Raw genomic sequence first — 24,071 nt, 5'->3', positions numbered from 1 at the left:
GCTCCGGTCCACCATAATGGTTGCCGATAGTGCTGCGTTCCTTCTGCGCCGCCGCAACCTTAGCTTGGAGCGCGGCAGCATTTGTGTCGATCCACTGGAGCTGGGACAGATGTCCGTTCAGCACACGGACGATTTGACTCAACTATAGATGGGGTTAGCTAACTGGAACATCTCAGGGGCCTTTCGTAGAAAAGACTTACCGGGTCATCTGGCTTGTTGCCCTTGCTCAATGTACCGGAAATATCGTTGATTTCCTTAATCATCTTCGTCAAATCACGTCCCATTTCATCCAGTCTCTCCGTGACCTTTTCGGCCAGCTTGTAGGTTTTCTCTCGCTCCTGGTCAGGACCTGCAAGCTGATCTCCGTGTCCAATCTGCTTGGCAAACATCGAGTCTACCTCGCCCTCGTATCTATCCAACCATGACTCAAGTTCTTCCTGTTGACTCTCGATTCCAACGAGCTGTCGCTCAATCTCTCGACTACCTTTCTCAGCTTCAAAGGTATCCAGATAAAGCTTCTGGATTCTCTCTCCGTTCTCGACTAGGAGACGATCCCACTGAGCGACTTGAGCTGCTTGCTCTTTGAACTCCTTCTGGTACTTCGAGAGATCCGTAGCCCAGCGAGTGATGATCTCGTCCATTGTTTTGTTCTTGAGTCGCGCCATAGACGAAGGAGGACCGGCAGTAGAGGCATTCATGGCATTAGGGGCAGCCGCAGAGGGTTGCAAACTCGTGCTAGCCGCTTGCTGAGCAGGCTTGGAAGCACCACCGAATAAGGAGCTTGCAGGAGCAGCGGTCGTGGTCGTAGAGCCTAGAGAAGGAGTAGAAGCAGAAGTTGCCGCACCAGTGCTTGGTGCAGCGGTTGTGGCAGGTGTGGATCCTGCCGCTGAAGTAGAAGCAGCGCCGCCGAAGAGGCCAGACGCAGGTTTGGCTGGTTCAGTGGTTGCGGTACCAGAGGCCGGTTTGCCTAGACCAGAGAACATGGAAGTTGTTTGCGGCTTAGCCGGCTCAGATGAGGCAGCGGGACCCGAAGGTTTGTTAAGGCCTGAGAAGAGTGAGCTGGTCTGCGTTGTCGTCGGAGCGGCAGGGGTGGACGTCGTAGCCGGAGTAGATGAAGGCTTGTTGAGACCAGAGAATAACGAGGATGAGCCAGCTGACGCCGTCGACGTCGGCGTGGTGCTTGGGCCTCCAAAAAGAGGATTGCTAGGCTTTGCCGAAGATGCCTCAGCTGGCTTCGATGCCTGTTGCCCAAAAAGTGAGGAAGCGCCCGCAGGTACAGCGCCGGTAGTCTGTGCGGGAGCTGCAGGTTTCGCTCCAAATAGACTTGGGGCAGAGGAGCCTTCAGCAGGCTTCGCGCCTCCGAAGAGGTTAGAGGGTTGGTTTGAGGTCTGGCCAGTACCCGCAAACAGCGAAGGAGCGGCTGAAGCAGATGATGCTGGCTGGCTTGTTGCCGTTGCAGCCTGCGAACCACCCGCAGCTCCGAACAAGCTACCGGGCTGGCTCTCCTTCTTCTCGCCCTGTTGAGCGCCTGCAAAGAGAGAGGAGCTCTGAGTTCCGGTATTTCCGAAGAGGCTACCAGTAGGTTTCGTCGGGGGTGCTCCCGCAGGAGTGGTAGAGTTCAGTGGGAACATCGTCTTCGTAGGTGTTGACACGGAAGGGCTAGGGGCGTTGATAGTCGGGGTGTTGCTAGAACTCGCACCACCAAAGAGGTTACTGCTTCCGCCAAGGTTACCAAACATACCGCCAGCTTGAGAGGTAGGGGCGTTAGTGGTTGGCGTTGAAGCCTTGTTGTCCTTCGATCCGAACAATCCACCTGCAGGGAAAGCACCCGATACTGCCGAAGTCGGGGTTGTAGATGCACCAGTCGACGCAGGTGCTGAAGTGTTGTTGTTTCCGAAGAGGTTTGTGGATTGAGCTGGTTTCGCACCACCGAAGAGGTTGGAACTAGGAGCTGAAGAAATGCTGCCAAATAGCGGAGCGGGACTTCCACTCGGCGCGGTAGTGGTTGGTGCACTACCGCCTGCTGTAGCTCCTCCAAATAAAGGCTTCTGTTCTGCTGGTTTGGCTGCACTATTTCCAAACAAGCTAGGTGAAGTTCCTGGTGCCGATGCAGCTGTCGTGTTGCTAGAATTTCCACCTAGATTTCCGAAGGAGAAGCTAGGTGTTCCGGTAGATGAGCCACCGAAAAGATTGCTCGAGCTGCCTGAGGTCGTTGTGCCAAACAAGCTGCCAGTACCAGGTGCACTTGACGTAGTGGCATTGTTGGATTGACCTCCAGAGGTTGCATTATTGCCGAAGAACGACATGGTGTCGGTTTGTTTGCTAGGTATGTAGGGTAGGAATGTGGTATCGGGTACGAAGATGATGGACGTGTGTTTGTTCGTTGGAATGTGATGGCCCGTCTAGTCGGCAGCGTAAAGTACGATTATTTCGATGTAGACTTGAGACCTGCACTCATCCCTCAACCCACAAGGGTAGAAAAGGCTTGGGTGCCGGCGTCTGGAAGTTCACGGGACTGCGCAAACCCAATGCCGGTAACAAGAGAATAAATCCTCGATGGTAGTTGTCCAGTTATCTTAGCCGACGATGGAAGAATTAGTATGTCTACTTCCGTGAAAGGTGGAGGGTTGACGTTTAACATACCAGTTCTTTTTAGTTGTTTTTTTAAAAGTATGCGTCGCAGACCGACCACTTCAAATGTTTTTGCGCGACAAGCTTCAAAAGATGTCAAGTTCGACGCGACTGGGTACCTTCCATGCACAGACCATTTTCAGGTCGTACTTCACTGTGATTTAGCTAATTTAGGTACGTACCTTCCACCCCCGTTGAGGGAGATCTCCAGCCACACTAAGGCTCGTTCAGGCTCGTTATGGCTTATGTAATTAAGGCCTTATCTAATCAGCCCCTACTGAATGATCTGGGCACCCACCGCCTAGTCTAGAACGTCTGTCTCCGATCATTTAACTAAACACTCGATCTCTGCTCATGACCTCACCTCAAAGGGGTAGAACGCTAGGGGAGATGGTTTATAACCTCACACACTTTTAATAGATCCTACAGCCGTTTCCTAGATCACCAATTCATAAACAATTGTCTCTTCCCACCCCTAAGTTTCCTCAACTTGTTTCAGAGATACCCCTCAACACAGCCCTACGGTTGTCAATAAGGGAGGCCGCAGCTCTTAATTATTATCAAGTATATATCTCGAACCTATAAACATCCATCTGTGATCTCTCCGAGCCAACCAAAATCCATTCGGCCTGCTACTTGGAATATTTTCATCATGACCAGAGAACGAAGATCTGTTAGCTTGGAAGCCCCAGAGAGGAGGGGTGTAGAGGACCCAGGTGCTCGTGAGCTTGGTACGGTTTAGCGCTCATCGCAGGTCCCCCCTTTAGGCTAACAATTACCCGCACCAGCATCCTCCGATTCTGACGAGCATTTTTCCGATGCTCAGACCTCCCCTGGGAATAGTCCTGGATCTGCCTCTCCAGTACCGCGGACGCGAGTCGAGAAAGTAGACGATGAGCCATCTTACGGTGAAGTACCCGGCACAGAAGCTTACAAGAAGCGGACGGAGGATGCCGAGCCAGATGAGATTGCCATCCTCAATGAGACGAAGTCGCAGTCTGTCTCTCCGGACAGGCCTGTGACGCCTGGAGGTCATCCAATTCCGAAGACCGTCGTCGAGGAATCAGAGGACGCTCCCGGGTCCTCGACTCATCGCTACCACGAGACTCTTCACGAAGCAGACGCCTCACCCGACTTTATTCGCAAAGCCGACGGTACTGGCGAGGCAAATCCGGCTCCATCCTCGCTTGACACCAGCAAAGAAGCAACTGGTACGGCAGCCAAGTCCTCCTAAGCTATCCAGTACGATTGACCCTGCCCTCGTAGATGACGCGACTATGACCCCATCGCTCAAGTCACCAATAAAACATCGACGGAGAAAATCATCCGCAGCAAAATCAACGGGGAGTTTTGGTGGCCAAGGAACCGTTGATAATGATGACGATGATGACTTTGGCGACGACTTTGACGATTTTGAAGAGGGTGATGAAGATGCTGATTTTGGCGACTTCGATGATGGCTTTCAAGCGGCCGAGGCCGAAGCTTCGGCTAACATGCCGGCTCTTCAGTCTCAGGTCTCAATACCTTCGTTTGTATGTTTAGGTCTCTCTTTAGGTAGTCACATTTTTTATGCTAACTTATCTTCTCCCGTCAGCCAATATTAGATCTAGACGGCCTTGACTCGGAGGATATCCTAACAGCTACAGAGCCATACTTAGACGCCCTATTCTCCCCTGACATACAAGACATCCCAGAACTACCATCACCTCCGAAAGACAATCCTATATTCTTCAACCCTAGAAGCGCCTCGCTTTGGTCACAACTAGCAGCACCACCACCTCTGCAACCTCCCGATTGGATCCGATCTCGGATACGACGTCTATTTCTAGTTTCACTTGGTGTACCAGTGGATTTAGACGAGATATTACCAGCCTCCAAGCAAAAGAAGCTTGTGCTTCCATCCGTCCACCGTGTCACCTCAAACGGCTCCCTACGCACATCATCAGACTCTCGATCAGTCTCTAGGCTGAGAAAACCGGAGGCCGATAACAACTCCTCGGTATCCGTGGACTCTCAAGGCAAGGAGAAGCCGAGGTCGGCTTCGAAACGGCAGAAAGGCCCGCCCGAACCACCTGAGCTAGATCTCGTCTCCGCGAGACAACTCTGCGCGACGACGGACGAGGCTTTAGGGGGTATGACGGACAAGGAGCTCCAGCAGCACGTGAAGAAGCTGCAGGAGATGGAGGGATTAGCGAAGGAGGTGCTCGAGTACTGGAAGAAGCGTACGGACGAGAAGATAGGGGACAGGGAGGCGTTCGAAGGAGTTATAGAAAACCTTGTGAAGCACGCGCGCAAAACTAGGAAATGAGAAGCTGAATAATATAAGAACTATAATGGTTACCTATATTTGAGCGTCTCATTCAGATGATCTGCATATTAGAGCTAAGGTGCCCACCGCGTAAGAGGAATTCTAATTGTCTAGGTACCTATACAGTCCGTTGAGATATCTCTCATGAAGATACACGCCTTGATCTGGGTTCCTCGACCTCTTAATTCTATATCAGGTCCTACTGAGCGGGTGAGATGGTTTCAAGTTTGCCAACTTCACGAATCAGCGATATTTAGGCCCAGTCTAGGTCCGTAGACAACCTCATATGCTTCCTCCTTATAAATAAATGTACTTCCCTCCACGTATCTCCCGTTACAATGGAAGTTAGAAGGTACATATAGACCGATAATCTGGTTCTCTCCATGAAGAATTGCAATATCACATTTGATTACCTAGGTACCTAGGCCGGTTCTGTGCAGTATTTACATGTCGATGAGGTTTTTAGAGGCTGTCATGAAATTCTACAGACAACCAGTTTGATCGGAGCAATAATATAATTATACTGAGGTTTAAGGCTACAACGTAAGTGATTGGATATTTTTGTAGTCACAACAACTGGGGCATTGTTCATAGACTGTTTCATTATGCAGACGAGTTCTCCTAGGGTCTCCAATCTCCTTGGGCGAAGATCAGAAGTCGAGGTCCACTGGAATAGTCATTATTAATTCTTCCATTTTGTCTATTGCAAGCACCCAGATACACAAACCTCCCCGGAGATTTTCTCTCCACTCTCAAGAGCTTCCGGTAAGGTGTCTGCAATCCTGCCAAGTACCTAAAGACCATGCTCCTGACGATAGACCTCCGTACCCAGGGGACCCTATTTGTTTTGTGCTCCTAGCTACAGCCTCAAAACTGTAGCTTGTAAAACACTTTTCGCGATATGCCTTATACCACGCCTGATTCTCACGATTCGGTTGGCTCTAACGTGACACCGCTGCATAAATTCATTAGCTGACTCAGAAATATCGTAGAAATTGTGGGAGAACTTACGCTGTGATAGTGGCCCATCCGATAAGACGCCAGTGCTTTTCGATTCTTCGGCTTAGAGCGATCTTCTCTCCCAAGTTTGTACAAGCAGGGCTGGTCAAGGATAGCTTAGCGGCGTCCTGCTTGATAGCAGCAACCTTAGCACCAGTCGAGGTAGAACCAATGTTCACCATTAGCACCTCGTTCTTGGTCAACTTGGCAACCTTTGCTTGCTTGCCGTCTGCTGTACGAACACCAAGAAGTCGCTTCAAGAGGTAGAAGTTAACTTCGATCTCACTATAGATAGCTGGGAGACGACCCTTGAGACCGAGAACGAAACCAACCAGACGATCAGCTCGGCAGAGGGTAGGATCGATACGCGTACCAACACCGATAAGACCACCAGGGACGGCATATTTCAGGTCGTTGAATTCCGAGTTTAGAGACACAATGCGACTGCAGATGGGCTTGCATTGGAGAGCACCCTTATCATCTCGAGTCACAATACCTGGTCGGATCTCGATCTCGTCACCAAGCTTCAGCACACCGTGTAGAATACTGCCACCAGCAACACCACCCTTTAGCTCCTCGATCTCGGCACCAGGCTTGTTAACATCGAAAGATCGGATGACCATCATGTGCGGTTCCTGGGTGAAATCTCTGATGGGTACGGGGATGGTGTTTACGATAGCCTCGTTGATAGCGTCAATGTTGAACTTCAGCTGGGCGGAGATGGGGATAATTGGCGACTTGGCGGCAGGAGTTCCACGGACGAATTTCAGAATCGACTGGTAATGTTGTTGGGCGGCTTCTTCCCGCATCAGGTCGACCTTGTTCTGGAGGATGATGATCTTGTCTAGCTTCATAATCTCGATAGCCGCAAGATGTTCCGAGGTCTGAGGTTGAGGCACGGATTCATTGCCAGCAATGAGCAGGAGAGCAGCGTCCATGACTGCGGCTCCAGACAACATAGTACTCATGAGAATATCGTGACCAGGGCAATCCACAAAACTAAAATCTGTCAGGACATATGCGACCAAGTAAGGCAAGGAGTAGACCTACGAGACGTGTCGCAACAATCTGTATGTACCACTGCATCCATCGCGTTCGCACGGAGGGTCAACTTCCTTCTCACTCTTGTAGCTTCGGTAGCAGCCAGGTCTAGGACACTCGGGATTGTCACATTTGTAGATTTTGGCGTTCGCATAACCCAGCTTGATGGTAATATTTCGGATCAGTTCGTTCTTGAAACGGACCGTCTGTACGCCGGAGATGGCCTTCACGACGGTAGACTTTCCGTGAGCGACGTGGCCGATCGTGCCAATGTTGATGGTTGCCTGTCGGGCAATAATCTCGGGCGTAAGCGGGGTCAACGAGGGGAGGTCGAGGTCTTTCGCATCGGTCTGGGGAGGAAGAGGAGGTCGCTGAACGGGAGGAAGTGCAGCCATGGGCGATTTCTTCATAGCTGACTTGAGAGGCTTCTGATCTACTTCCTCAACTCCATCATCGAGACCTTCGTTGACAGACTCATTGCCGGAATCCGACTCGGATTCGATGTCGTTGCCGAACTTGTCAGGCGCGGACATTGTGCTGGAATTTAATATGAAAATAAGTTAGTTCCCTTTGTTTTTCTTGATTGTACGCCTCTCTCTTGTCCTGGGTTTAACGATGGGTAGATGTCAGGTAAACGTGAAAGATACGATAAAAAAAATGACGTTTCAGTGCCGAGTTTGCGATTTTTTTGACCTGAAGTTGTGTACGGTATGAGTCTTCCTGCCATGCTCCGATAAGATAACGAATGAGGGGCAAATCTATAAGTATTTTTGTATCTGAGTTGCTACCGGTTCATTGATGCCTCTATCTGCATAATCTGCATATGCCTGTTAAATTCATTTCGAATAACGTTATGAGCATAAAGGGAATTTCATTCAAACACAAACAGTATTCTAATTGAAGTTTACTATTTGACTTCAAATTAGGGGGAAACGTCTCTCATGTTTGCTACCATATTATTGTCCCTTATTCCCATATTTCCGAGGTATATAATTAAACTTCTCTTCCTCAACACTTCTCTCAAAAGTTCCCTAAAGGGAATCCAGCTACCTGTGCCGGACCTTGATCAATCACCACTTACCTTCCTATACAGATTACAATATAGCCTCATAGAGGAGACCGAGAACTCAACCATCATACAGCTCAGGTTTGTAACTTAAAAATATCAACGAGTCAATAGTAGTTGTGGACGATCTCAACACCGATGTGGTATCAAACTTGCACCAAGACAAATTACCCGATGCCTGCGAAGAGCCTCACTCACTGACCAGGACAGGACTATTCTTGGATATTCGCCTCTCAATGAGGCTGATATTTGTGTTCCCCGAGGCACGGTCACATACGAGCTTACTGAAGACTCATAATCAACCCGTGGCAGCTCGGTCTCGTGGTAATGAGTGCTGTTGTCTGCACAAATACATCCTTATGCAGCCCTACATTGACCTTTCCTCCGACATGGGTTACATAGCGTCTTAGGATTCTATTATAATATTCAGAACAGCATCTTCAGCATACTAGTGAAGAGTTGTCATCTCAGCACATATGCCCGTATGGCATCTAGGGCATATTCAAGTGTGTGTTAACAGCTTCGTTATATAGCAGTAGTGCTGCTCTCGATCCAGCCTATACGCTTTTCGATCACAGTCTCATTGGCCACGAGGCACAAGAGCCCTAAAAATAGGCCTCGAAAGCCTTGGCGGCACATTACAGCCTTGATTGTTAGGAATTAAGTGACGCTACATCGAGTGTGGTAGCACGAAATTGTATGCATATTCATCAGAAATTGGCCTCCCTTCCCGCGCGTCCGTACCAACCGATCGTCATTTGGGAAGGGGTCCGGGGAGGGGGGTGAAAGGCTTTCGTCTCTTGGGTTACATTTATCACGACAACCACCCTTCCGATTATTTTCCTCAAATTGGCCGAGTCCGTAATCGACTGATTTAATTTTCGAGTACTAAAAAAGGATCATATTGCCCTCAGCCTTATTATTGCGTTTATCTCGTAGCCAAGGGTACTCTCAAAGTGCCTCCGTCGAGACTGTCGAGTCTCCATTGCACAGAAAAATATTAAGGCCAGTCCACAGTTCAGATTAGTCAGGGGTATAGGATTCCAATATCTGCAAGGAATCCTGCTTGAACTCACGGTCAACCGTATGGCCAAAAATGTGAGCGCGAATAGAGGACAGCAAATGGCTCTAAGTGAGTCGGTACTCGAAGTCCCGGTCGTTCTGTCGAATGTGGGTGGTGAAAGTTTACCGCCCAGGCACAACTGGATCCTGCATGGTGTCGTGCGGTATCACGTCTTTACAGCTTCTGATTGGCCATGTGTTCAACCTTGCATTTGCACGGGTCTTACATGGGGGTGGTCTCTGCCTATCAGATGGATAGATCGTCAACAGGGGTCGATGAAAGCTGCTAGGAAGAATCGCGCCGGCTAGTCCCATGCGCCCAACCACATTTCGTTCTCCCCGTCTTTGCGCTCGACTGGGAAGGATCCCTGGTCGTTGACAAGCCTTCGTCTTTAACCTCATTCGTAATTCTGGTATGTAGAGTGCACCCAATTCCCGCCCAGCCCTGCACTCAAGAGGCGGGTTGGCTGTAACGGGCGGATTGTGTCGATTCTGGAGAATGTACTTCGACCCTTACCAGCGATGTGCCGGTGTACTTCCAACCTGATAGGCGAAGGTCGCCTTTTCCTGCGAGTAACCCGTCTTACGATTATCAAGATTTCTGTATTCCTAGGTACAGAAAGAGAAGTATCGTTAGCATAGTAGTTTTCGATTATTGTCCTCCCAACAGAGAGAGCAGTGGCCCCTCTTCTCACATCCTTTTCTCAGTATGCCTTCCTGTTAGCTTCATTGCTATCTACACAAGACTCTTCCTCCAGCTCTAGTGTTTTCGTTTGCGCAGAAACCTGGTGTCAGAAATCTGCGACTTGCTTCATTTAACTCTAGAATCGACGGTGACACGTTGATCTGGGAAAGTCGATACAACCAAGCAAGTATCCGGCGCCAGACCAGTTCCTCCGGGCGTCTATTTTCATAAACGTACAACTTGGATATTGGGGTTTGCTTTAGCTGCCCTATCAGAGTTCTCCGTCTGGGGGATTTCCTACCCCTGGTCCACCGTGAGCGATCCCATTGCATCTTCTGTAGCCCCATTGACTAACCATCCCATGCAGAACGCTCTCAGAAACAAGGACAAATGAGGTGGTAGCGTCTCGAGGCGGCGCCTACTCAAAACCTCCACCTCCCCCAACTATCCGACTTTGGGATACTTTTTCTCTCGATAGCTGGTCTCTCAAATTTCTTCTCATATTGCTTCATTCCTATCTTTGGTCTATATACATACGGACTCCATTCCTGAAGCTATCATACAAAACCCGTAGTAGCCTGTACGCATAGACAGAGTCTCGTTCCCTTCTTTCGCTTTCCTTTCTTTTATACCACACAACGCCACAATGGCGCCGCAAGATGATAGAAGGCGGCCTGCCGCTCTCAACTTGACTCCCACGAGAAAATCGTCTACTAGCTCATCTTCCACATCATCGCTCAAGCCACCAAGGACGCCGAGATTTGCGGAAGCTACTACAGTTCACTCACCAGTAGAGCAACGGAGTATGCCGTTTGGAAGAGACGGGTCACATGTAGCTCAGGCCCAACCGGCCGATGTTGGGTTTGGATATATCAACGACGACACGAGAAAGGAGCCAGTAAACATGCCGATGACGCCGAAGTCGCCTCTGAAGAGCGCAATGAGGGTTCCGGGCACGCCAGCGAGGAAAATTGAGAACCCCTTGAGCCCGACATTCAGGGAAGAGGATATCCTAGAGAAGCGGGAGAAAGCCACCGAGAAAGAGCAAGAACGGGATCTAGTAGGCAATTCCACGATCAAGCAATCGTAACCCCGGGACTAACATAATGCGCAGGGCATAAAATCAAAAGTGCGGATGGCCAAATTCGCGCTCCGAGGCGTTAGCTTCAGTTGCAGTACTATCATTCTCGCTATGCTCACTTCCTCGCTCTCCATCTTCCACGCCACCAAGAGTCTGCCAGCACAGAACGGCCTGCCGCCGTGGGCGACGGGTACAAGCACCTGGCCGCAGATTCTCGTGCTGGCTGTTTCTTGCGTCAACCTCCTCATCTGCATCCTCGTCTTCATTGGCTACTGCCGAGGTGGTCACCACCGCGCCGAGAAAGTCGGTGTCTACTATACGCTATTCGCAGTCGGCTGGTTTATCGTTTCCGTAATCCTATGGGCGGCCGCTGCTGGCGTTATCCAGTTCACGAGGAACAACAGCGGCAACCAGGATCTGTGGGGATGGTCGTGTGTCAACAATAAACGTTCCGAGCTCTTCTCGCAGAAGGTTGATTACGAACTCGTCTGCAGACTTCAGGTGAGTAGCTAACTACAGAATCATCCGCAAACCAAGCGATAAAACTAACTTCACCTAGAACTGGGCCCTGATCTGCATCATTATCGAGATTGTGATCGATGTCATCACGATCACTCTGTACAGCGTCGTGTTCTACAGGTACTACACCAAGCGACGCCTGGCCAAGTCGATGGACCTACGAGACCGCGCCAGGTCTGACCTGTATCTCGCCCAACTCCGGTCGCAATCAGCGCCTAACACACCAGGCTTTGGCCCCAAGTCGCCATCCTTCTCGCAGTACGCCATGTCGCCGCGCTTCCCGCCGTCGGCCTACAAGTCGCTCGGCGATATCGAGGAAGGACAAGCACCCTCGTTCACACCGGGAGCCCAGATCGTCGAGCCACCATCCGCATTTGCGAGCCAAAACGCAAAGGCGGCCGACAAGCCGTTCAAACTGCAGGCTCCGCCAACCAAAGCGCCCTCTGCCACCCCCAAGCTAGGCCAGGGTGCATTTAGGACACCCACGACCCCCGAGGCTCCTAGCCACAGCTTCAGCAACAACTTCAACGAGCACGGTCCCGTCGCACCTGGCGAAGTCCAATACGACGCAGTGCCCATCCCAGGAGCATATGCGGATGCGGTGATGAAGAGCCCGCCACCCAACCAACCGAATTTCGGACACGCGCGGTAGATGGGGTGCAACTTCTAACTTGGTGGGAAGGGGAAAGCTTTTGATTTTTACATGATTGGATATAGCCTAATTTCTTTTGTTCAGCTGAGCTGGAAAACATCACTTTTTTTGTTTTTGGTCACGTCGAAGTTTGGACACTACCCAACGACCATCTACGATTGCAGGATTTAAAGGAGTCGACGAAGTACTCTCTCAAACCGACCTAAACTGGCTCATTCAACCACTACTACGCGGCGTTTCTCGAGGTTATATGATTGGGGGTCTGTGTGGACGTTGTATGTATTTATGTTGGGACACTTCTTTGGGCGAGCGGAACTCAGGATATACCTCGGGGGCGGCAATGAGCACGCTTTTATATACCTTATCTACTATAATAACGATACCTATATCTACGACTATATCTACGTCTGTCAGATCTGTATACTTAGTTCCATTTTTCTTGTCTTGCAGAATGATATATCAGTTCGATAATCTGTTAGAGCCCCACGAGAACTAAGGTGCTTACTTGCTTGTCTACTTGTCGACTTGTCCTACCTAGCGTCGTCCGTGTCTACGGGCCGGCCCGCAGGCTCCAGCTGGAAGAACTCACTGGTGTTGGTATTGGACGTGTTATAGCAAGGTATCGGAGTAGGGTGTAAGTAGGCATGTAAGGGGGTTGAAAATTCGTAAGCTTCGTAAGCTTCTTTGTTACCTTCTAGCCAGAGAAATCCCTCCCTAGACAGCGTGTCCGCGCGGCTACGGTTCCTTTCCGCGGACATGTGGTATCCCCAGGACGAGAAGATTTGTTTGCTTGTTGATGAGGGTCATAGGTATATGTTTGCCGGTCTAGAACGGCCGACTTGAGGCTCGAGAACTTTTGACAGGAATACGGAGGTGATCTGTCCCGAAGGCGCAGCCCGTTGATTATGAATCAATTCATGCCGAGATGATTGGTGATGTCACACGAACTGGGCGGTGTTCATGTTTGGTGAAACACATCTGTTGGCTACGGTGGTCGTGACCAGATTACACGGCCTTCGCTTATCAATCTGTCTCGATCCCTCAACCAATTCTTCAATATTGACTGGGTTTATTTTGATATCAGATGATATGTCACCAACATTGAAGTTCATGATGTACCCATTTTCTGTTCGTCGGATGATGCCAGCTGGCGGACGGCTGCTAGGTACTCATAAATCGTATCGTCTGATGGTGGGTCGCTTCCAAAGCTCCTCCAAGCTCGCTATCATCAAGCTTTTGCCCTGCCCACCTGAAAAAGTCACAGCTTGATTAATATTGCGGCGCAAATTGAAGCCTCGATTGTGGCGGCTGTGATCAGGATTGCCGAACCCTCGACGAAGGAGAAACGGCCCCCAGATCCACCGGTACCAATGGCGGGTGCTACGGTTCATGCTCAGCGGCTGCTCATGCGGCCTGTCTCGCCTTTCCGGTTTCAAACCTCATATTCCTCTACATCGTCGTTACGGACTTACAGCACGCAGCCCCCAAGAGGCTCAAACAACGTTGTCAAGTTCTGGCCTTTTGTAGCCATCATCGGTATCGGGTTCGCGAGCTACGCCTACATGGCCAAGACGAGGGCGGCGGCCAAGTGAGTTCTCCCGTGTTTATATTTCGTCCATTACCTAACTTTTCCTTCTACTTAAATATTGTAGAGTGAATATATACCGAAGTAAACGTAGATTATTAACAAATGACTACAGGACTGCGCCAATGAAAAAGCTACAATAGCTTCTACCGGCATGTTTCCCGATGCTGTGTATTATATGACGATTATTCAGTGCACGAAGGAAGAGTTCATCGTTGTATCACCAACTGTACTATCAGTACAATCTGCCACTTGGGTACATAGGTAGCTCATGAATGACGATTCTATGCAATATTTTCCAGTTATCGTGCTGCAAATGCGCCGGGCAAGACGTATTAATTATGATCATATTTCCCTAAACAATGCCATCTCTATAGCGAAGTTTGGCTCAATCGAGGCTACATCGATAACGGGTATGGAAAGGAGGGGCTCGCATAAAGTTATCGACCCTGGCCTTAGTCCAAACCTTGGAAGTTAGCGGGGTGCGGGACATAGCAGAAATTAAGCCGTAGTAGCAACTATCCCGATCAACCAGGCCAAACTCAATCCCTCGTCAGTAAACAAACCCCTTAAATCTCAAGGCCGATCTTTGTGATCTGCTTGTCATAGACCCTTCGCTTTCCGTCGAGCTAAGTCATCGCATCCGTCTCCTCACTGACTCCAGTCGCTTGCATACCTAAGAAGCACACACATATATAACAACCTCGAACCACTCCTATCAGTGCCGAAAACTCGAAGACAAACCCCTCCACAAACCAAGAAGATGTCTACCATCGATAACCTCAAAGACCGCACCACCCCCGTCTTCTCGAAAGACGACGTCACCGTGCTTTTCGTGCTCGGCGGCCCCGGCGCCGGGAAGGGCACGCAGTGCGAGCGCCTGGTCGCCAAATACGGGTTCGCGCACCTGTCGGCCGGCGACCTCCTGCGCGCCGAGCAGAACCGGCCAAACAGCGAATTCGGCTCTTTGATCCGGGAGCACATCCGCAACGGCACGATCGTGCCGATGGAAGTAACCATCGCGCTCCTCGAATCCTCCATGCGGTCCATCCTCTCCTCCAACCCCAACCCCAGCAAGGGCAAGTTCCTCATCGACGGGTTCCCGCGAAAGCTGGACCAGGCGCTGAAATTCGAGGAGGCCGTCGTGCCGGCGCGCTTCGTGCTGTTCTACGACTGCCCGGAGGCCGAGATGGAGCGGCGGCTGATGGAGCGCGGCAAGACGAGCGGCCGCGAGGACGACAACGCCGACAGCATCCGCAAGCGCTTCCGCACCTTCGTCGACACCAGCATGCCCGTCGTCGAGTACTTCGAGGCCCAGGACCGCGTCGTCAAGATCGATGCCCGTCCCGAGCCCGACAAGGTCTTCGAGGCCACCCAGGCCGAGCTCGCGAAGCGTCTCGGCGAGAACTTTTAGATCCGCTTTATCTCTATCTCTCTCGAGGTTAGGCGGTTTGGTCTAGGTCGCGTAGCCGTAGAGGGAGGGGAGGGGAGGGAAAGGAAAGGGGAAATGGATGAAGGACGAAAGAATAGGCGTTGCGGATCTAGATTTGAAACTTGCTTGTTGTTCACTACATAGGTATCTACGAGTAGGTACTTATTTAGGCCGTACATAGAGAAGGGGACGCCGAAGAGAAGAAATATGATGACGACGGTCGATGAAAAAGCTGACGAATCAACGATGGAAATAATGGGGTTGTAAGTCAAGACGAACGATCGAGAGTGTGGTTTTGCATAGTCTACGACGGGCAAGGTAGCGTTTCACATTCCTATACGAATAGATAGACGAGCATGAAAAGTATTAATAATGTAAGTCTTTTGCATTTACCATTCCGGGAGAAATTCAGCGCCTTCCCTTGAGAGAACTTTTCTGTATCCTCTAAATACACAAGTTCTGAGCGGAGAACAAAGGAAAGCGGGCCGGAGAATGCATGGCTCAACCCTATGTAGGACGACCTTGAATATGGTCATCCGCTGTTCCAAGCATGGGAGCTAGGGGACAGAGCGGCCTTCAGAGGCATATCTCATCGCGTACTTCATCGCAACGTATCACAACACAGCACCTCGCAAGGTGCTAACCGCCCAACAGCAGCAGATCGTGTGGAATACCACACAACCGTATCGTCACTGTGCCATTCCCGGACCATCGCCATGATTGCCTTGAAAACCCTTTTTCGAAACCGATGTAAACTCTCGCCCATGAAAGCCGTAGACGCCTAAGCCGTGCCGATGCAACCAACGTAAGACGGAAACGTCAAGAAAGGGGACGTACGATGATCTAATCATCGTCGTCCGTTCGCTCTCGACGAGGCGCGCGCTCGCTGCGATCACCACGGTCACCGCCACCTCGGCGCCCACCACCACCCCCTCGCTCGCCTGTTCCAGAAGGACCACTGCCACTGACACCCGCATTCGCCAGGCGTCGCTCAATTTCCTCCACTTCGCGTCTCTTATGCGCCTCGGCGTTACCCTGCTCCCTACGCAGGTTGGTGATCACGTTGCGGATGATGACTTTCCATCCCTCCACACGATCGCCTACCTCACGCCACTGCTTCTCGCCAAAAACGCGGTAGAACGTCTGGTGAACAAGGAACACCTTCTTAAGTTGAGAAAGCTTGCCCTCCACAAGTCCAGCACGAATTACGTCGATGGTCCACATCTCAACTTCTTCAGATGGGATCTGCAATGCCTTCTCGATGTTGGCATAGGGAATCTCGTGATTAGGAGTGCTAGCTGCAAGGCTAGCGAACGTGAGCAATCGGATCTTGCGCTGCAGCTTGTCGCCATCTAGGTGCTCCTTCTCGATAAAACCCTCATGCTCGTCATTGAAGTCATTGTAATCCTCCAAGTCCTTCTCGGCAAAGATTACAAGGAGCTCATGGTAAAGAGGATGTGATTCAGAGAGAGATTGGATAGCCGGTACGGCAAGAAGATCTTGGAAATCGTTGTGAGTTGGTGACAGAATCGCGGTCTTTAGAGCGCGGAGGGCTAGCTTCTGAGACTCTTCCGACTTGGTCTCGTCCTCGTCAAAAGTGCGCAAAGCGCTGAGGACATATTGATAGGAGGTCCTGCGGGATTATCTGGTTAGCAATTGAACCCACCATGAGGATTATGCAAGATCGTTACTCACTCTTCGTCACCTGCTTCATGAGCTATCTCAGCAACCTCAATGTACAGCTTGCGCTGATCCTCTTCGTCAGTCTCCCAGTGCTGGAGCCAGCCCTTCAATTCGGGTAAAGTCTTCTTAAGGGTGTCGTAGAAGCCATTGCTCTTGACGAATCGCAAAATTGCCATGAAGACATTGTAACGCAACTCGTTGTCTCGTTCACTGTCGTGGTTGAGCAGATTGAAGATAGTAGTAAGAGCGTTAAGCGCTAGGCCGGGACCGTGAACAGGTGAAGAAGTGATAGGCTTCGTGAGGTTATCGCATACGCGGGGTAGGAAAATTCCGGCGTTGTCTGATTGTAGGACTAGATAGACCAGCAAGTTGTAGCCTGACTGGAACTCCTTCTCAGGTACTGCATTGAGAGCGGGAGATGCAAGCACAATCTTCTTTAGTACTTCATCTTTCTGATCCTTCTCCAAGAGAGGCTTGACCTCTTCGCCGACATGCAAGTAATCGGCCATCTCCTTCGCAAGCTCCGCAAATGAGCCGTCTACGAAGACGCGCTGCTGCGACTGCTCCTCTTGAGCAGCCATGGTGAAGGTAGTGGAAGGGGAAGGTTGAGGTCGAGCTTGAGCGTATACTTCAAGTTGTTTGTTTGCGACAGCTGATACTTCCTCAATCTTCTCTAAGAGTTCAGTGAAAACCTGAATCAGGAGGCGATTGACCAGACTGAGAGGACGTGTTGGCTGAGGGTCAGGAGAAGGCTCCTCGTTCGAATCTGAATCGTCTTGGTTGTAAGAATCGTCGTGCTCGTCGGAATCGCGTTCGTTGGAACCACTGTCGTCGTCGGGGTTTAGGTCCTCTTCGCCTGGCGACACAGCTTGATCGCGGCGAGACAAGCGTTGGAGGTGAAAATGGCGGCAATCTGGTTTGCGCAAACGACCTGAACGAACACCAGGAAAATTACCAGATTCCACTTCTTGTGATAGAGAATGAAGGAAGTGTAAATTAGGAAGTTTTGTGGCGGGGTTACGTGAACCCATTGCGGACAGGGATTAGGCGACTTTAGCGCCCGATGATTAGCCGATAGTTGAAAATTGCAAAGTTAAAGTGGGACCGGAAGAAGGATCATCCGATAGCGGGGACTATCGGAATGGGGGAATGAAAAGAGCGGAAAAAGAGAGATAGTCCGGAAGTGGGGAAAAGAAAGGGAAAATTAATCCGAAGATCAAAAGTGGAGAATTAACGAGAGTGGGCCCGAAGATTATCCGTAGTGGGGAAAAGAGATGTGTGAGGTTGTGGCGGTGCAAAGTGAAAAAAGGTGAAGGGAGAAAGTTTGGAATTAAAGATTGTGGCGAATTGTGGCGGTGCTTTATAGAATTAGGAAAGGCGCGGTATCAGTGGCCATGCACTGGGCAGGTACCGAGTTACTTACTAAGCGGAGCCTGAAAACGCATTCTGATAAGTACCGAGGTACCTATGTGTCTTCATTTTTCAAGATGTACCTGGTACTCAAACTCGGCAGCCGATCCACGTGAATTGACAGGCAATATATGTATCTTGTACCGAGTCACATTCACTATTTATCTTGATTGGTTAACATATTGGTATTATTTCCTCAATTTTCTTTGATTATGTTGCTAATAATAGGTACAAATTCGAGTTGCTACAATTTCTGTAGGAATACTAGTTGACCAGTACTTCAATGAATATAGCATCTATGGTTTCTCTGAATTTAGGTCTCAGTTCTAAGACCTAATAATAAACCATCTCGAAGAATATTACCATAGTACTGATGACCATATGTCTACATTGAGCTCCTTACCTATTCTGCTATCATACCATAGACATGCAAGGATGCCATCCTATGAAGAACTCTAGTGGCTAGCAAGTCACCAACTCGCAACATCTAAGTAGCTTATTTGAACTTCCCATCCCACGCTTGACTATTTTTCATTCAACGGCCATTACCAAGATATGTGTGATCCCGGCCTATGATCATCCAATTTTACTAATATCTAAGTAAGATGGTCGCAGGTAACTACTACGTTTGGGTCTGAGATTATGTTTTCTACATAATAGTGTCGGAGATATGTACATGTATGATCTTGGGTAGAATTCATGGGTCGATACTTGTTCACTGAGAGATGCATAGAAAGTATGTGCATAAAGCTCACAGACAGCTACCGTAGCAGCGTAGCAAGCTCGAAAGGTCAAGGCGTACGCCATGGCCTGGTGCAGGGAAGCATAACACAGATGCATCGTGACGTGCTATTTCCCTATAACAGTCGGAGAATACCTGCGATTTTGCCTGATGTAACCTGACTGGCCGAAAGGGAAATACTCCATAGCCCACTTTCCTAATTGGAACTAATGGTTGAATTGCTTTTCTTGTTCCTTCTCCGCGAACCCCCGAACGCCAGAAAGATCAAGGTGAAACAGTCCCCACAGTGTTTAGAATCTCCAGGGCCGTTTAATTCTTCGAGGTTACCTAGTCCTTGAACTGAAGCTGTACCACACATGTGACTGGTTGAAGGGTTCGAAGATTTCAACAAGGAAATATTCATTGGGGACGAGAGGTAGACCGTTACCGGCTCCAAGTCTTACCTAGTATTGCGCCGAAAATGATTACATGTAAGACGTTGAAGTTGAATACTCTCAGCCGTGATAGGCCTGTGCCGTATATTGACGTTACCTACCTAGCTAGATACCGACTTAGTCTTGAGTGATGACTGGGAGCGGGATCTTTTAGACTGCCTACTTGGTATTAACAAAATATCTATATTAGGAGTATGTAGTGGGAAGAGCCGGAGAAGGATTAGTAGTAGTATTCTTCGGCTGACAGAAAGGTGGCTCTTCGATGTACTATGTAATGACGAGATGTAATATTAAAGGACCACGTATAATTATAATATCTGAGAGCCCTTTCAAGCGCCAACATATGCGCTCTGCAATATATCAGGGTCCTTCGGCCCCTCTCTCCTATTAACAAACATATCCTCAAACGACGTTAATAAATAATTCGGATACCAATCTCCAACGCACGGCATTAAGTTACCGATCTTCAGGAACCAGAATTTAGCGCGACGGCCGAGACGCGCATCTGTTGACCTTCAGGCGGCCGCGGCCAGTCGATGGGTAAAAAGAGGCCTGTCATGCGACCGTTTGATCTCCGAGGGCCTTTCAACGAGTAATGCATTCAACATACGACAAACAATATCCGAGAACAATCCTATATAGTGGACATAGAAGTTCGCGCTATCGGATGAATTGTGTGGAATTGCCCCCAAAGTTCAGCTGAACAATCGATAAATAAAGAGGCGTGTTTTTCGACATTGCCTCTGCCAAGCAAATAAGAAGTACGAAGCAATTGGCGAACAGGAGAACACAACGTCACGTCACTGGCGGCCAAAATACTACCGATTATTATTACGGCTTAACATATTAGAGGGGCAAAGGAAACTCTCCGCAATCATTTGAAAGAAGCCTCGTCCAATTTATTCTCTCGTTTGGGCAGAGAGAAATACAACGGTCGAATTCTTTTTATCTATCCGCGACTCTCCGGATAAATGTCCCGTTTCTGGAATCCCTTCCTCTAACTAGCCAAGGTCAACTAGTGTGAAGCATCCCTCCCCGGCTGGTGATCTAACACACTCCGAGTGTCGCTAGTAGACACCATAACGAAAGAGAGTATCAACGCCCGGAAGAACCCCGCCGATATTGTATCACAGAATATATATAGAGCCCGCTATCAGTCATCAGGTCGCAATGTTCGACCGTCTTCGAAATGCCCCAAAAGATAGGGGTGCGCAGCAGCTGAATAGGAAGAAACTTGAAGCCTGGCAAAACTCGCGTGAACAATCGTCATCGGCCGGTCGTGGCGTAAAAGGGGGAGATAGTCAATATCAATATTCCATAAGAGGAGGACCTCCGCCCCCGAGGCCATCGCGGGACCCCAACAGTCTACCCGAACGGTAAGTTCCAAGTTGCTTTTATTAGGTTTGGGGGACATCTTCAACATTTCAAGATTTTGTAGTGTTTTCAAGGCTGTACAACTCGCCAATACCAGATTGAGATAATGAGCTACGGGGAACAAGGCCGACGTCAACAGCTTTCCGCAAATAGGCCCCCTAGCGCGAGCGAATTGGAGGATTGAGAGTGTAATTCCGGGGCGTTCAGGATGGCACAAAAAGCTCAAGAGGATCATCATCCTCGTGCCACACTTGTCGCACCCTGTCGCACTCGTCGTAATTCGTCACAATTCGTCGCGACTGTCATGATTCTACAAGTCGCATTCTGTTTGTCTGTTTGCTTGCTTACAAGATGCTAACTCCACGGTATCATAGTCAGCAGAACCGTCAGAATCACCAACCTCCAGCGGCTGCGAGATCGTCAAATCAATATCGTCATTCCGGCTCCGTCCGTCCCGTATCTTCCGTATACTCACAGCCGACGCCGGTGGCCGCGACCTTCGCCGCGCAGCAGTTGCGACTCGAAGTCCCGCATAGCGATCCGAACGAGATTTCCCCGCCGAGTTCTCCTGACGTATTGTCACCGAGGGATGGGTAAGTGCGATTGCTTTCTTTGTTTGCGCTAGCTATAAGCTATGAAAGGGTGGAAACAACTACCTGCCAATATCCAAATAAGAGGAAGTAAAGAAGGAAGTGACTTAGGCATGAAACGACGACTTTTAAGTGAATATGTTCAGTGTCATCCACTTGTCGGTCGACCTAAACTCGTCACTCCATAAGTCCATTCTTTGGCTTTATAACTTGGACCATTTTTGGAAGCTATTTTTGTTTTGTTTTTGGAAAGACACCTTTTTAAGTGACAAAGTGTCGAAGAATCACAACACCTTTTGATACATCATGAGGAATTCCAAGATAAATAGCTTCATTGATCGAAGCAGCGCAGCTTTGAAACTAAAGAAACTGAAGCCGAAGCTAACATCCATTTGCTGTCTCAGGCCGAACCCAGGCGACGTTTCTCCCATTGAAGAAGTACCAGACATGTCTCAGCTCTCCGCAGATCCTAGGGGTATCCCTAGATCCGATGCTCGCAGCAATATTCCTATGATGCGCCGCGAGCGTCGAAAAAACTCGGATGCCGCCATAAGAACCCTCCGCGAATCCATGTCCCGCGAAAAGTTGAAGCAGCCGCGACCATACGGTCATGATGTGCGTTGGAACCCAGCTACCGGCGAGCCCACAACGGATTCGAAGGGCAGGCCGTCGCAGGTGAATCCGCAGGAGTTCGTTCAGGGACTTGCGTCTCGACCTGGCTCAGTATCCCCACCGCAGGCTAAGCAAGAGAAGCAAGGCCAGATCACTTTCGGTGAACGTTTACGCCGAGTACGACAACCCAACGGCTCTTCTCAAGCAGAGTCAGCTCCACGACCCGAATGGCGGGGAGCAAGTGGACGAACGACACTCGTTGCGCCTGTGAACGACAACAAAGATGTGGCTCCATTAAAGCTTCCTCCTAAGAGTAGCAAGCGTGGAGGCCGCGAATCTGGTGGTCTATCCCCTGTTCATTCAGTCGATTCTGAATCTGCTCCATCCCCGCCAGTCCGTGGTTTGGGCATATCGAATCAACTTACTCAGCCACAATCGCCTGCGTCACCCAGCATCGCGGTCACAAATTCGAGTGCCAACCCGCATATATATCCTAGCCCACCCCTTTCTGACGACAATACGGCCCTAGCCGGTAATCCTCAACATCAGTCTTTACAGGTCCCGCCGAATGATAAGGCGATTCGCAGGAAACCAGCCGGAGGACCAGGCCACCAAGCCCAACCATCATGGTCCTCCTCGGTATACTCCGAACAAGACCCACGCGCATCCCTGAACAACCCACCACCACCTATCGACACATCCCTGGACGGCTGGACGCAGCCGCCTTCCCGCTTTAGCGTGACCACCTATGCAACATCGTCCCAGCAGTCAACAACTCCCAGAGATAGCATCGACGTAGACGTGAATGCTTCTACGGTACCCACGTCATCCCAGCAATTTATAGCTCAACAGCATCAGCAGTCTTCAGTTCTCGACCGCAAGCGACCCATAGTTTCGGGCTACGATAGTCCCGGTTCGCGCAAAAACAACAACCCTTCCGAGCCAGTCAAGATCAGCCTCGATTCACACTACATGACGTCCGCCGTGTCCCGGCCGCGCAAGGCATCCCCCGATGCAGCGGTCCCCAGAGGCAACGAATCGCTGCTCTCGCTCGGGTCGCTGTCGGATAAGGACAAGACGCTCCCACTAGCGCCTCCCGAGACTCAGTCAGCGCAAACGCAAGACCGCGTGGCGCAGCTCAATGCCAAATTACAGGCGCTGGGCAACCGCCGCATCAACATTAACACGGCGATCAAGCAAATGACGGAGTTAATGCCGACGGATAACATCCTAGCCAGCGATGCCGTGATTCATAAGCGAGAGGAGGAGAAGAGGAAGGTCGAGACTCTGAGGCAGGAGCTCGCTGATGTGGAGAGGGAGTCGTATGAATTAGGCCTCAAGCTGCACCGCGCATATAAGAGGCTGGACCGAGATGCGGAGTATGAACCCACGACGCTGTGGGTTAGGCGGGTTACGGGATAGTGAGAGCTGCGTCGTAGGGAACTGGGCTGGACTAGGGCTGGATTGAATAAGGTGGCGGCGGCGGCTGCGGACTTCTGAGATGCCTCAACTGGTTATTCCCTGCCATTTGGGATAGGTGTGGAAATCCCGTGTGGTGTTGAACAAGGTACTTCCTCTCTACCCAAGAATAAGGAAGAAGATACGTCAAGTTCTATTCACCGCATTTATCCCCTTTTTTATGTCCATTTGTCTTTCTACAACAGGCGGTTTGCTACGACTACCTTACGTTACATCAAGATACATTTTGGTTCGGCTCTCATATGGCTTGCAGGCGGCATCATGATCGAGAAGAGAAGGAACATCGAGATACCTATTAATGTATGCATGTAGCAAGCAGGCAGGCCAAGCATGGAGTTTTGCGAGATACCTATTCAATTCTTTTTTTCCTTACCTCTTTTTTCTCGGACAGGGGGGTATTGATCGAGTTGTAAATAGACAAATAAAGAAAATGAATGAACGAGAGATATGAACTGAATCAATGTTATTATTCTTATGAGCGTGGGTTCTTTGCTATGAGAGGATATGAATGTGTAGTGTGATTGAATGTATGGACAAGGAGATAGGGGACGGGATAGGCGCAGCGGGTTGGGGGAAGTCACTGCATAGTTTTGTATACCCAATATCCGTCGAGACTACTGTCACTTTACTATAAGGCATATCCAGTTGCTATGAGCCTTATATTCGTATTCTTCTTCTGCTCTCCG

General features: G+C 49.9%; 9 protein-coding genes across 9 annotated transcripts; 6 read left to right on the top strand and 3 right to left on the bottom strand.

Moving 5' to 3' along the window:
- Window positions 1–120: 120 nt before the first annotated feature.
- F4807DRAFT_429089 (Nsp1-like C-terminal region-domain-containing protein) lies at window positions 121–2,732 on the bottom strand. Its single transcript, XM_047998309.1, has 2 exons — window positions 2,644–2,732; window positions 121–2,575 (listed from the first exon to the last, which is right to left on the bottom strand). Exon 2 carries the CDS (start codon window positions 2,304–2,306, stop codon window positions 159–161), a length of 2,148 nt encoding a protein of 715 aa, XP_047853240.1. The 5' UTR covers window positions 2,307–2,575; window positions 2,644–2,732; the 3' UTR covers window positions 121–158.
- Window positions 2,733–3,283: 551 nt separating this feature from the next.
- Window positions 3,284–5,291, top strand: F4807DRAFT_468373 (uncharacterized protein; the record flags this gene model as incomplete). Its single annotated transcript, XM_048002601.1, has 4 exons — window positions 3,284–3,362; window positions 3,420–3,842; window positions 3,898–4,163; window positions 4,226–5,291. 4 exons carry the CDS (start codon window positions 3,284–3,286, stop codon window positions 4,937–4,939), a joined length of 1,482 nt encoding a protein of 493 aa, XP_047853239.1. The 3' UTR covers window positions 4,940–5,291.
- A 144-nt stretch (window positions 5,292–5,435) lies between these two features.
- Window positions 5,436–7,700, bottom strand: F4807DRAFT_429083 (eukaryotic translation initiation factor 2 subunit gamma). The gene is made up of 3 exons (XM_047998308.1): window positions 6,989–7,700; window positions 5,951–6,937; window positions 5,436–5,894 (listed from the first exon to the last, which is right to left on the bottom strand). The coding sequence occupies exons 1-3, from the start codon at window positions 7,510–7,512 to the stop codon at window positions 5,864–5,866; spliced, it is 1,542 nt and encodes a 513-aa protein (XP_047853238.1). The 5' UTR covers window positions 7,513–7,700; the 3' UTR covers window positions 5,436–5,863.
- A 2,738-nt stretch (window positions 7,701–10,438) lies between these two features.
- Window positions 10,439–12,044, top strand: F4807DRAFT_461258 (uncharacterized protein; the record flags this gene model as incomplete). The annotated part of the gene is made up of 3 exons (XM_048001656.1): window positions 10,439–10,852; window positions 10,907–11,374; window positions 11,433–12,044. The coding sequence occupies 3 exons, from the start codon at window positions 10,439–10,441 to the stop codon at window positions 12,042–12,044; spliced, it is 1,494 nt and encodes a 497-aa protein (XP_047853237.1).
- A 494-nt stretch (window positions 12,045–12,538) lies between these two features.
- F4807DRAFT_429076 (uncharacterized protein) lies at window positions 12,539–13,923 on the top strand. Its single transcript, XM_047998307.1, has 2 exons — window positions 12,539–13,632; window positions 13,745–13,923. The coding sequence occupies exon 1, from the start codon at window positions 13,005–13,007 to the stop codon at window positions 13,311–13,313; it is 309 nt and encodes a 102-aa protein (XP_047853235.1). The 5' UTR covers window positions 12,539–13,004; the 3' UTR covers window positions 13,314–13,632; window positions 13,745–13,923.
- Window positions 13,415–13,772, top strand: F4807DRAFT_461257 (uncharacterized protein; the record flags this gene model as incomplete). Its single annotated transcript, XM_048001655.1, has 2 exons — window positions 13,415–13,632; window positions 13,745–13,772. 2 exons carry the CDS (start codon window positions 13,415–13,417, stop codon window positions 13,770–13,772), a joined length of 246 nt encoding a protein of 81 aa, XP_047853236.1.
- Window positions 13,924–14,115: 192 nt separating the features above from the next.
- F4807DRAFT_429074 (uridylate kinase) lies at window positions 14,116–15,424 on the top strand. Its single transcript, XM_047998306.1, has 2 exons — window positions 14,116–14,181; window positions 14,311–15,424. Exon 2 carries the CDS (start codon window positions 14,393–14,395, stop codon window positions 15,041–15,043), a length of 651 nt encoding a protein of 216 aa, XP_047853234.1. The 5' UTR covers window positions 14,116–14,181; window positions 14,311–14,392; the 3' UTR covers window positions 15,044–15,424.
- On the bottom strand, window positions 15,425–17,734 carry F4807DRAFT_429073 (PCI-domain-containing protein). Its single transcript, XM_047998305.1, has 2 exons — window positions 16,757–17,734; window positions 15,425–16,694 (listed from the first exon to the last, which is right to left on the bottom strand). Exons 1-2 carry the CDS (start codon window positions 17,323–17,325, stop codon window positions 15,905–15,907), a joined length of 1,359 nt encoding a protein of 452 aa, XP_047853233.1. The 5' UTR covers window positions 17,326–17,734; the 3' UTR covers window positions 15,425–15,904.
- A 2,949-nt stretch (window positions 17,735–20,683) lies between these two features.
- On the top strand, window positions 20,684–23,949 carry F4807DRAFT_429070 (uncharacterized protein). The gene is made up of 2 exons (XM_047998304.1): window positions 20,684–21,297; window positions 21,699–23,949. Exons 1-2 carry the CDS (start codon window positions 21,056–21,058, stop codon window positions 23,326–23,328), a joined length of 1,872 nt encoding a protein of 623 aa, XP_047853232.1. The 5' UTR covers window positions 20,684–21,055; the 3' UTR covers window positions 23,329–23,949.
- Window positions 23,950–24,071: the final 122 nt, after the last annotated feature.

This window comes from Annulohypoxylon truncatum, assembly GCF_022578515.1.
Source record: "Annulohypoxylon truncatum strain CBS 140777 unplaced genomic scaffold F4807scaffold_20, whole genome shotgun sequence".
In the NCBI taxonomy this organism is placed as follows: domain Eukaryota; kingdom Fungi; phylum Ascomycota; class Sordariomycetes; order Xylariales; family Hypoxylaceae; genus Annulohypoxylon; species Annulohypoxylon truncatum.
Note: the sequence above shows the minus strand (reverse complement) of the source record. Positions and strands in the feature narration are given on the sequence as shown.

Bases quoted from the DNA above. Each gene is read 5' to 3' on its own strand.
- F4807DRAFT_429089 (XM_047998309.1), bottom strand. From the start codon at position 2,306: ATGTCGTTCTTCGGCAATAATGCAACCTCTGGAGGTCAATCCAACAAT.
- F4807DRAFT_429083 (XM_047998308.1), bottom strand. From the start codon at position 7,512: ATGTCCGCGCCTGACAAGTTCGGCAACGACATCGAATCCGAGTCGGAT. The intron at 6,938-6,988 runs GTAGGTCTACTC...GACAGATTTTAG, and splicing joins AGATTGTTGCGACACGTCTC to TTTTGTGGATTGCCCTGGTC. The intron at 5,895-5,950 runs GTAAGTTCTCCC...GAATTTATGCAG, and splicing joins GGATGGGCCACTATCACAGC to CGGTGTCACGTTAGAGCCAA.
- F4807DRAFT_429076 (XM_047998307.1), top strand. From the start codon at position 13,005: ATGTTTGGTGAAACACATCTGTTGGCTACGGTGGTCGTGACCAGATTA.
- F4807DRAFT_429074 (XM_047998306.1), top strand. From the start codon at position 14,393: ATGTCTACCATCGATAACCTCAAAGACCGCACCACCCCCGTCTTCTCG.
- F4807DRAFT_429073 (XM_047998305.1), bottom strand. From the start codon at position 17,325: ATGGCTGCTCAAGAGGAGCAGTCGCAGCAGCGCGTCTTCGTAGACGGC. The intron at 16,695-16,756 runs GTGAGTAACGAT...ATAATCCCGCAG, and splicing joins CATGAAGCAGGTGACGAAGA to GACCTCCTATCAATATGTCC.
- F4807DRAFT_429070 (XM_047998304.1), top strand. From the start codon at position 21,056: ATGCTAACTCCACGGTATCATAGTCAGCAGAACCGTCAGAATCACCAA. The intron at 21,298-21,698 runs GTAAGTGCGATT...TTGCTGTCTCAG, and splicing joins GTATTGTCACCGAGGGATGG to GCCGAACCCAGGCGACGTTT.